Source organism: Gastrolobium bilobum, unplaced genomic scaffold (genome assembly GCF_033153095.1).
Source record: "Gastrolobium bilobum isolate Gb01-03AN ecotype WA unplaced genomic scaffold, APGP_CSIRO_Gbil_v1 utg28942, whole genome shotgun sequence".
Classification (NCBI taxonomy): Eukaryota; Viridiplantae; Streptophyta; class Magnoliopsida; order Fabales; family Fabaceae; genus Gastrolobium; species Gastrolobium bilobum.
The window spans coordinates 1-11,371 of record NW_026895289.1 but is presented as its reverse complement, the minus strand read 5'-3'; the positions used below and the strand labels follow the sequence as shown (position 1 = coordinate 11,371).

General features: G+C 39.3%; 1 protein-coding gene across 1 annotated transcript; it reads left to right on the top strand.

Annotated features, from left to right (window-relative positions):
- Nucleotides 1-7,811: 7,811 nt before the first annotated feature.
- LOC133304518 (uncharacterized) lies at nt 7,812-8,507 on the top strand. The gene is made up of 2 exons (XM_061504569.1): nt 7,812-8,245; nt 8,348-8,507. The coding sequence occupies exons 1-2, from the start codon at nt 7,812-7,814 to the stop codon at nt 8,505-8,507; spliced, it is 594 nt and encodes a 197-aa protein (XP_061360553.1).
- The last annotated feature ends 2,864 nt before the right edge of the window (nt 8,508-11,371 follow it).

The window sequence follows — 11,371 nt, the reverse complement described above, 5'->3', positions numbered from 1 at the left end:
GGCTCTGCTCGTTGACAGGGACGTGTGGTACGTGATCGAAGATGATAAGCCGTCCGTACCAACAAAACCTGTCGGTGAAGAAACGTCAGGTGATGGCGAGTCGAAGGAGTTGAAGGCGTGGACCAGAGACGATCGAAAAGCGCGAAGCCTGATCTGGTTATGCCTGGCTGATAACGTTCTGGTGAACGTAACTTCTGAGAAGACCGCGAAGGATCTCTGGACGAAGCTGGGAAGTCTCTATCAGAGCAAGTCACTCGTGAACAAGTTGTTCCTGCGAAGGAGGCTGTATAATCTGCGGATGAGCGAAGGTGATTCTTTCTCTGCTCATTTAAATGAATTTAATACTATTTGTGCACAACTTTCGTCTATAGACATTAACCTGGACGAGGAAGACAAAGCTTGCACCTTGTTGTGTTCACTGCCCAACTCTTGGGAGCACATCATTGTGTCAATTGGTACTAGTGTTAATAAACTGTCGTTTGAGACGGTTGTTGCTGCCTTATTGTCTGAGGAGATGAGAAGGGTAGGTTCTGAAGGTACCAACAATGAGGCTCTGGTTGCTAGAGGGAGGAGTGATGACAAATCAAAGTCTGGTCACAGAGGAAGATCGAGGGGACGATCAAAGTCCCGTGATAAATCTGAAATGAGGTGCTGGAGGTGCAAAAAGGTTGGACATCTGAGAAGGAATTGCAGAAGTAAAAGTGTAGGTCCTGAGAAGCGAGATGATTCACAACCGTCTGCTTCGGGTACAAAGAAGGATGATGATGATAGTACAGGGGACCTGTACATGGCGCTTGACAGTCATAATGACTGTAATGATTGGATTATTGACACTGGAGCATCGTTTCATATGACACCTCATAGGGAGTGGTTCTGCACCTATGAATCGTATTCTGGCGGTACAGTTAGAATGGGAGATGACACGACTCATGCAATTGTGGGGCGTGGGAAGGTAAAGCTGAAGATGAGTGACGGGACAGTCAAGAATCTGCCGGGTGTGATGCATATTCCGGGGCTTACCAGAAATCTGATCTCCGTTGGTAGTATGGCAGATGCTGGTATTAATTTTAGCAGTGACAAGTATTCTTGCAAGCTGACTCGAGGAGCTTTGGTTATTGCAAGAAGAGAGCGTCATGGTAAATTGTGGAAACTGCTGGGTAGCACAGTATTCAGTGGTGAAAGCTATGTTTCAGAACAGGCGGAGGAGGACACTGCTATGTTATGGCATAAGAGGCTGGGGCATATTGGAGGAAAAGGTCTGGAGACTCTAACATCAAAGAAGTTGGTGGATGGAATTCCGAGCTGCTCTATGGGGTTTGGATTTTGCGAGCATTGCCTGCAAGGGAAGCAAAATCGGGTATCTTTTGATTCCATAGGAGGAAGAGCTGAAGGGGGTTCTGGACTTGATACACAGCGACGTGTTTGGCCCCACACCTGTAGCATCACATGGAAAATCAAGGTATTATGTTTCTTTTACTGATGATTTTTCAAGATATGTGTGGTTATATTTCTTGCGCAGCAAGGATGAAGTGTTCGATAATTCTGCGAGTTCAAGGCTTTGGTGGAAAATTAATTGGATCAAAAAATCAAGGTGCTGAGAACTGACAATGGAGGGGAGTTCTGTTCAACAAAATTTGACCAGTTTTGTGCGAGCAATGGGATTGTAAGACAGAAGACTACGCCCTACTCACCTCAACAGAATGGGGTGGCAGAGAGGTTGAATCGATCTCTCATGGAGAAAGCACGGAGTATGCTGAGCGGTGCAGGCTTGGCAACTGAGTTTTGGGCAGAGGCAGTGGCTACTGCTTGTTATCTGAAGAACAGATCTCCTACATCAGCTTTGAAGGAGAAGACTCCGTATGAAGCACTGTTTAAAAAAAGGCCAGACGTATCTCATATCAGAGTGTTTGGCTGTGAAGCTTATATGCACGTACCCAAGGAGAAAAGAAACAAGCTTGACAGTAAATCTGAAAAGTGTATCTTTATTGGGTACAAGGATGGCGTCAAAGGTTATAAGTTGTGGAATCCGGATACTAGAAGTGTAACTTACAGCAGAGACGTTGTATTCAGAGAATCTAAGTTGAATCAGATTTTTCCTGAAGCTCCTGAAAAGTCACAGACGGTGGAGTTGGATGTGGGTTTGAAAGAGGATACAATAAACTCACAGATTGAATTGGAAAATTTGAATTCTGAAGCTGCTGAATGTAATGAGTGGCGGTGAGGTGAATATAGTACAGACAAGCTGGACGTAGCCTATATTGGGTGAACCAGGGTAAATCATCGTGTCAATCTCTCTACTCTTATCTCTTTTTCTGTTTTCTCGATTCTGTGTGATTGTCGATTTCCAACAATTTTTGACTGACCGAAAATAGAAAAATATTTTTCTCATATATATATTCTTATATTTGTTGAAACTTGAAACAACTTGAATTCTTAGATAATTATTATGGGTTAATCTTTTCTCATTTTACATGAGAAAAGATTCTCATGTTATACACACAATTAAAATGTGGGTCCCATTTTTATTTTTGTGTCTTTTCACTTTTTTGTGGACCCCACTTATGTATTGAGTGTGTAACATAAGAAAATTTTCTCATGTAAAATGAGAAAATTAATCCCCATTATTATTATCACGAAAGTATTTAGTAACGTATTGTGTGTGTATGTTTGAATAACGATATAATATTTTATACTAATAATAAATTAAAATTATTTCAATTGATCCATTTTCAAAAAATCTCAAATGTATTTACAATGCTAGGCTTCCCAAGACAGTGGTTTACAGCCCATCATACAATGCTAGGCCAGGCCTTGGGAAATTATAGTGCTCATCGGCCCAATTCAAGCACGACGCTATCTTGCCTTTATGAAATCTTGGAGTGAGATTCGGGATATGTAGAAACAATTTCAAAAAGAAAAAGAATCTTGTATAAACTTTTATCCTATGTGTGCAATGGCGGACCTGCTTGTGGGAAATTGTCCGCAAACCTGTTGATTTTTTTTTTATGAAGCATAGCAATGAAGCACTAATAGCCCAACTTGTCTATAAAGGGATTACAATTGGGAATTGGGATTGGGCCCACTAATATTCAACCTCGAGTTTTTTCCTTCCCAATTCGTAAGGGCCTGTCTGGTGTGACGTATAAGGCACGATAGTATAAGCTTATACTATACGTTATGACATTTTCAGTTGTTTGGTGTGACCATCGTATAGTATAAGTTTATACAGCATAATCCCTTAATACATCAAAATGATGTATAACTTAATCCGGTCTAAGGGTGAGGGATAAAGCCTGATAAGAGATTGTTGTATTAACATCGTTGACCAATGTAATTCTCAAAAATTAATATATTAATATTAATCTATTAAAATAAAAATTAATGTTTCAATATATTAATTTTTAAAATATTGAATATTTTTATTTTTATAAAAATTAATTTATATTTTGGACACACTGATCAATAATTTTTTATAAAAATTAATATCATATGACATTTTTTGAAGAATTATATAAATTCTTTATTAAAGGATATTTTTATTTAAAATATTTATTTTTATCATATATAGTATTATACAGTGCATTACCAAATACTAGATGATATTATCTTATACAATATATTATTTTATACAATACCGTTCCAAACGCTGGATAGTATTAAAATTCAATCAAGTTTTATACAATCAGACCTTATACTATCAGGCTTTATCCTATACTATGTATCAAACATGCCCTAAACCTCTTTTTTCCTCAAACTAATTAGGATTGTTGAAGACGCAGAGCCATTGGTCATTTGGTCTCACCTGCTTCACTGCTTCCCCTGATCCTTAGAGATTTAGTATGTTAGGGTGTCCTTGTTGAGAGAATATATTTTAATAATTTATAATATGATGATCTATTCGTAGAACTTTGTTTATTTCTTGCGCCACCTATCTTGATTATATATGCTTCCCTTGAACTTCTCAGGTTGTTTTAATTTGCCCCGTTTATGTTCGACTCATTTCATTTTAATGTTCAACTCGTCTTTATGCAATTCATTTGCTCCTATCCGTCGTGTGCGTGCGTGTCTCTATCTTGTATACATGATTCTTGTTGCTTCCAATTTTATTTATTTTTAATTAATCTATTCACATGGTGTGGCGTTGCGTTTGCTGAATCTTATACTATAGCTTCGGAGCTTCCCTGATTTTGTACCCCTGCAAGTATTTGTTGATTATTTGGTTAGCATAATATTGATTAGATTAGGCGTTGCTTGGATATCTAATGAGTGGTGGAATGTAAAGGAATGGAATATGGTGAGATGGATTGGGTTTAATGTTTGTCATTTTAAATGACATAACTTTGTATCATTTTTAATGAAACTACGTCGTTTTGGTGTGTTTTGTCATTTTTTCTAATTTATAAAATTAGAAATAAAAAGAAAATGGAGGAGAGAGAATGTTAAAACACACCAAAATGACGTAATTTCATTAAAAATGACATAATTTTGTGTCATTTAAAATGATAAACATTTTTCCCTACAATTTATTGGATATTTTATGATGGAATGGAGGAAAGTTTTGATTCCATTATTTGGGAAATAAACAAAATGTGAAGGAGATTAGTAAAAAATAAATTGGTTCCATCTCATGCCTCAAAGTTGGCCGAAAGAAAAATAGAAGTATTAATTATATGGAATGAATATCATCATGTTCCATTTCATTCTACCCTATTTCAAAGAATTTGAACAATGACAACTAATTAGGTGAATATTTATGATGTACCCTGAGAGTAATCCGTTTCTACTAGGTGATTTGTTGCTATGGTTGTGATTTGTTGAAGTTTTCATGTACTTGCTCTATATAATATTCTTTGTTTTTTATATCGGATTCGCTATATTTGAATAGCCTGGGTTATTCTCATTTTATTGGTCATGAAATAATTCATGCTCTTTTGTAGGTGATTATTATGGTGATAAGATAATTGTAATATAGGATAATTTTGGTTGATTCTCCAAAGCTTTACTTTGGGTTTGTAATAATTTGACAAGTGATATGTGTTCAACATATAAGGAAATCTAAGCCAAAAAGAGAAAGAATGTGATTAAATCTTAAGCAAAAAGGGCAGTAATCACTGTTGATCTGTCAAATTCTTAATCAGAGATTGCATACTGATTTTAGGTTAATTTCGTAGGAAAAACAGACAAACTGGAGCTAAAAAAGAAAAAGTTAAACTGAAGGCCCACGCTCACAGCGTGGGTATGACGCCCATAGCATGAAGAGAGCCCTTTCACACAGAAGCTACCACGCTACCAGCGTGGGACTCACGCTAGTAGCGCCAGAGGTCCAAAAACAGGCAAAAGCTACCACGCTACTAGCGTGGGAGTGACGCTAGTAGCGCCAGCCTTTTTCACAATCCACGCTTGCAGCGTGGCAGCCACGCCAGTTGCGTGGTGCTCCAGGATATAGAAGAAAAACTCCCACGCTCACAGCGTGGGAACCATGCTAGTGGCGTGGGAGGTGCAGACAAATCAACTTAAATCTTCGTTTAAATCAGAGACAAGATTACAGTGAGATGCAGAAAAGATTAGATCAAGATTCTCCACCAGGTCAAAGACTCTATAAATAGAGACTCAGACCTAAAGAGAAAAACAACACTTTTGCACGGGAGAAATTGCGAGCAACAGGAATCGGAGCAAGCTTTCGGTGACTGAAGATCAAGATTTCTTCTTCCATTCTTTCCGGTTATTTCTAGTTTTTATGAATTCTTTTGAATATTTTGTTTTGTCAGACATGAATATGTCTGGCTAGTCTTTTATATTGTGGTAAGGGTCACAACCCTTGATGTGAACCCCTTATATTTTGGTTAAGTTTATGGTTAATTATTCAATTGAATTTATTTTACTCTGTTCTTCATCCCATAATTATTTTAGAATTCGCGACTCTATTAGGGTTGGGGTTTACAATAGGAATATTGGGATTCTAATTCCTGACAAAGGGTAAGATAATTGTTCATGTATGCACTAGGGATAGGCTATATGAACTGCAAATGTGAAAATTCACTGGGCTTAAAGATTAACTTAAGAAGGGATTTCTAAGGGATTAGGATTCCAATAGGGTTAATAAGGTTAAGATCACTAAGGGATTAGGGCTTAACTAATTAATTATAGATGGTGAATTGTTTGATCAATTGGGTAATTAAACATAAATATTAATCATTATTACAAGGTGGGGATCAGAAAGGTGTTGGCGTCCTTTACTGCAATAGTTTTCTTTACAATATTTTCTCAATCTCAACCCATTTTGCTTTAAGTTTTCAACTTCTCTTGAATTGTTCATAAATGATTGAATAATTCACAATTGTTACAAACACTATTACTTTCAAATCAACTCTTATTCATCCAATAAGAAATGAAAAGTTAAATTTAATTTGGTGCCTCAATCCTCGTGGGACGATATTCTTACTCACTTTTTATTACATGGTACGATCGGTGCACTTGCCGATTTTACGCAACAAGTTTTTGGCGCCGTTGCCGGGGATTGACTATGCCTAATTTATTTTTAACTTTTGAATTTCTTTATTGGATTTTGTTACTAATCTTTTTGATACAGTTTATGCGAGGTAAAGTTCATCGAGATTCCTTATAGTTTGATCCAGAAATCGAGAAAACTGCAGAGAAAATTTGGAAGCAAGCCAAGCAAAGAAAGCAAGAAGAATCTTCAAGTTCAAAGCCGCACAAAGAATTAGTGATGGCAGCTAATAATCAGCCTCCGCCTCCTCCACCACCTCCAGCAGAGTTGATGGAGTCAACTATGGCTCCTATGTTCACAAGGCCGAACTCCAATGTTGTCCGGCCAGAGATAGAGGCCAACAATTTTGACATCAACCCGTCTCTGATTAATCTAGTGGAGAAGAATCCTTTCAGAGGAGATGATTACGAAGATCCTCACGACTTCATGGACAGATTTCTGAGAATTTGTGACACTACCAAGCATCATGGAGTGTCTGACGATGCCATCAGACTCAGGCTGTTTCCCTTTGCTTTGACCAGAAAATCCCTCAGATGGTTAGACCGACAAGCTCCTAACAGTATCCGAACATGGGACGATCTAGCCGCTAAATTCTTTGCTGAGCATTTTTCGCGGGAAAAGTACAACAAGTTGGTGAACGAGATCACCAACTTCATTCAGCAGCCGGGAGAGACTCTTTGTGCAGCCTGGACCCGATTCCAGGAGTTGATCAGGAAATGCCCTCAGTAGTATGACTTTCCAGACGGGAAGAAGGTCAGAGTCTTCTATAATGGGATGACACCGGATACCAGGATGGTTGTCAATAGTGCAGCCGGTGGAACCATCGGAAAGAAGACAACAGCAGAAACCCTGGAATTGATTGCTTACCTAGCACGGAACGATAACGCTTCTACGGCAGTTCCTCCAGTTCAGTCAACTCAACCCAAGAAGGGAATTTTACTATTGGGGAACACTGACGCCTCATTAGTTGAGCAAAAGGTGATTTCACAGCAGTTGATCAGTTTGAATGCCAAGCTCGACAAAATGCAGCTCTCAACATCCAAGGTATTGTAAGTATTGTAAGGAGCCGCATGATACTAATGAGTTCCCTACACTCAATAGAGCTTAACCATTCCAGGTCAATGGAATTTGGTATGATCCAAGGCCTCCGCAAAATACTCAAGGTTACCAAAAGAATCAGAATGGCGGCCAAGGGAACAATTTCCAAAGGAGGAATCAAGGGAGCGGCCTGGATTATAAATCCAACAACTATCTGCAACCTCCTCCTCTGCCACAAAAAGAGCCATCTGAGTTGGAGAAAGCGATGTTACAACTGGCCAAAACTACTAATGATCACATAAATGAGACCAGAGCCTACCACAAGAACCAGGATGCTTCCATCCGAAATTTGGAGAGTCAGATAGGCCATTTGTCTAGGAAGTTGGCTGAAAGGTCTCAAGGACAGTTCCCAAGTGATACAATTGTGAATCCAAAGGAGGACTGCAAGTCTATTGTGACTAGGAGTGGAATTGTGATCACTCCTCAAGAAAAGTCAAAATCGGTTCAGCCAAAGAAAGTTAATGAGCCAACAACTGAACTGGAACATGAGAAAGAAGTACAATCACCTGTCAGTGAACAAGAAGAAGCAAAGGAGAAAGTTGTTGAAGCTCCAAAGCAACCGATGGATTTTTCTCGCTTTGAGAAACCTCTATATCGTATGAAGCTCAAACAACAAGCACAGAAGCAACAGTATGCCAGGTTTTTAGATATGTTTAAAAAATTGCATATTAATATTCCATTAGCTGAAGCTCTTGTTAACATGCCTAACTATGCTAAATTCATGAAAGATTTATTGTCTAGAAAGCATAAGTTGCAGGATTGTGAGACAGTAGCACTTACTGAAGAGTGCAGTGCCATCATTCAGAAGAATTTCCCACCAAAGCTTCAAGATCCGGGAAGTTTTAACATCCCAATTACAATAGGCAACACTAATGTTGGCCGGGCATTATGCGACCTTTGAGCAAGCATCAACTTGATGCCGCTATCAATATGCAAGGCATTGGGAATTTCTGAACTGAAGCCAACCATGGTCTCTTTACAACTAGCTGACCGTTCAACAAGAAGACTTACTGGAATAATAGAGGATGTCCTTGTCAAGGTTGACAAGTTCATCTTCCCAGCTGATTTCATTGTGCTGGACGTGGAAGAAGAGAGTGAGATACCTCTTCTGCTTGGAAGGCCATTCTTGGCCACAACTCGAGCTATGATCGATGTTGAACAAGGAAAGCTCGAGCTACGAATGAACGATGAGAAAATCACAATCAATGTGTTCAAAGCTATGACAAACTCATCTGGCCCCAGTGACTGCTTCAGACTAGATGTGATTGAGGAAGCAGTCCAAGAAGTGAATTTTGATGATCAAGAGACTGAAGATGAATTTGATGATCCAGATGAAGGTGCTCCACAAGAAGGGCGAGAATCTATCTATGAGGTGTTTGAAAAAAAAGAAGATGATTTAGTTCCATTTGCACCAACGGTGGAACTAAAAGAGCTGCCACAAGCTCTAAAGTATGCCTTCTTGGGAGACGAAAAGCAATTTCCAGTCATCATCAATAAAGATTTGTCTTCAACTGAAGAAAAGAAGCTGTTGAAAGTGCTCAAAGAGCACAAGACGGCCATTGGGTGGTCTATTTCTGACTTGAAGAGAATCAACCCTTCCTTCTGTACTCACAAGATTCTAATGGAGGACAATGTTAAACCAGTGAGACAGCCTCAGAGGAGACTAAACCCAACAATGAAAGAAGTAGTCCACAAGGAAGTGATGAAGCTCATAGATGCTGGAATGATTTACCCAATTTCTGACACTGCATGGGTGAGTCCAGTACAGACAGTTCCGAAGAAAGGAGGATTGACTGTCATGAAGAATGATCAGAATGAGTTAATTCCAATCTGCACAATCAATGGCTGGAGGATGTGTGTGGACTACAGAAGATTAAATGATGCCACCAGAAAGGATCATTTTCCTCTGCCATTTATTGATCAAATGCTGGAAAGGTTAGCCGGTCATGCTTATTACTGTTTCTTGGATGGTTATTCCGGCTACAACCAAATCCCAGTCTCACCAGAGGATCAGGAGAAGACAGCTTTCACATGCCCATTTGGAGTCTTTGCCTACAGAAGGATGCCATTCGGCCTCTGCAATGCACCCGCGACTTTTCAAAGGTGTATGCTTTCTATCTTTTCTGATATGGTAGAAAAAAATTTAGAGGTTTATATGGACGATTTTTTGTGTTTGGTTCCTGCTTTGATTCATGCTTAGTTAACTTAGCTAAGGTTTTAAAAAGATGTCAGGAAACTAACTTGGTTTTAAATTGGGAAAAGTGCCATTTCATGGTACAAGATGGCATAGTATTAGGCCATAAGATTCTAAAAAGGGCATTAAAGTGGATAAGGCTAAGTTGATTTTAATTGAAAAACTTCCCCCTCCTGTTAATATTAATGGTGTGCGAAGCTTCTTAGGTCATGCAGGTTTCTACCAAAGATTCATCAAGGATTTCTCAAAGATTGCAAAGCCTCTTAGCCAGCTGTTGATGAAGGATCAAGACTTCCTCTTTGATGAAGCTTGCCTCAATGCATTCAATGTATTGAAGGAAAAGCTTACCACGACGCCTGTGTTGACGGCACCAGACTGGAGTCTTCCGTTTGAACTCATATGTGATGCGAGCGCACACGCTATGGGTTCAGTATTGGGTCAGCGTAAGAATAAAATGTTGCATGTCATTTACTATGCTAGCAAGGTTTTTAATGAGGCACAATCTAATTATGCCACTACTGAAAAAGAGATGCTAGCAGTAGTTTATGCATTAGATAAATTTAGATCTTATTTGATAGGTTCTAAAGTTATCGTTTTTATTGACCATGCTGCTATTAAGTATTTAATGACCAAGCAGGATGCCAAGCCACGTTTGCTGAGGTGGATGATTTTGTTTCAAGAGTTCGACTTGGAAATCAAGGACAAAGCTGGAGTGGAGAATAAAGTTGCTGATCACTTGTCTAGGATTCAGGACAAGCAGTTACAAGAAGGACCTGAAATTGAGGTCAATGAGTCTTTTCCTGATGAGCAAGTGATGGCCATAATATTGCATCCATGGTTTGCAAACTACAAAGCTGCTGGTTCAATTCCTGATGATCTTACTTGGCAGCAGAAAAAGAAATTCTTCCATGATACAAAGAGGTACCACTGGGATAATCCATTCTTATATTTTCAATGTGTTGACGGTATTATTCGTAGTTGTGTAGCTGAATTTGAAATACCGGATATTCTGTGGCATTTCCACGCGTCTGACTATGGAGGTCATTTTGGAGCAAACCGGACTGCGCAAAAGGTGCTGCAAAGCGGTTATTACTGGCCAACAATCTTCAAAGATGCACGAGACTTCGTAGAGAAGTGTGACAAGTGCCAGAGAACGGGAAACATCTCCCGTAAAGATGAGATGCCCCTCAACTGCATACTAGAAGTGGAGCTCTTCGATGTTTGGGGGATTGACTTCATGGGACCATTCCCTACGTCATACTCGAACCAGTACATATTGGTTGCAGTGGATTACGTGTCAAAGTGGTGGGTTGAAGCAGTTTCCTTGCCCACAAACGATGCAAAGGTGGTAGTGTCTTTCTTACGGAAGAACATTTTCACCCACTTTGGAGTTCCTCGGGCAATCATCAGTGATGGAGGCACACACTTCTGCAACAAGCAGTTTGACAGCTTGCTTACAAAGTATGGTGTCAAACACAAAGTGGCTACACCATACCATCCTTAAACCAGCAGACAAGTTGAAATTTCAAACAGAGAGCTAAAGAGGATCCTGGAAAAGACTGTCAGTAACT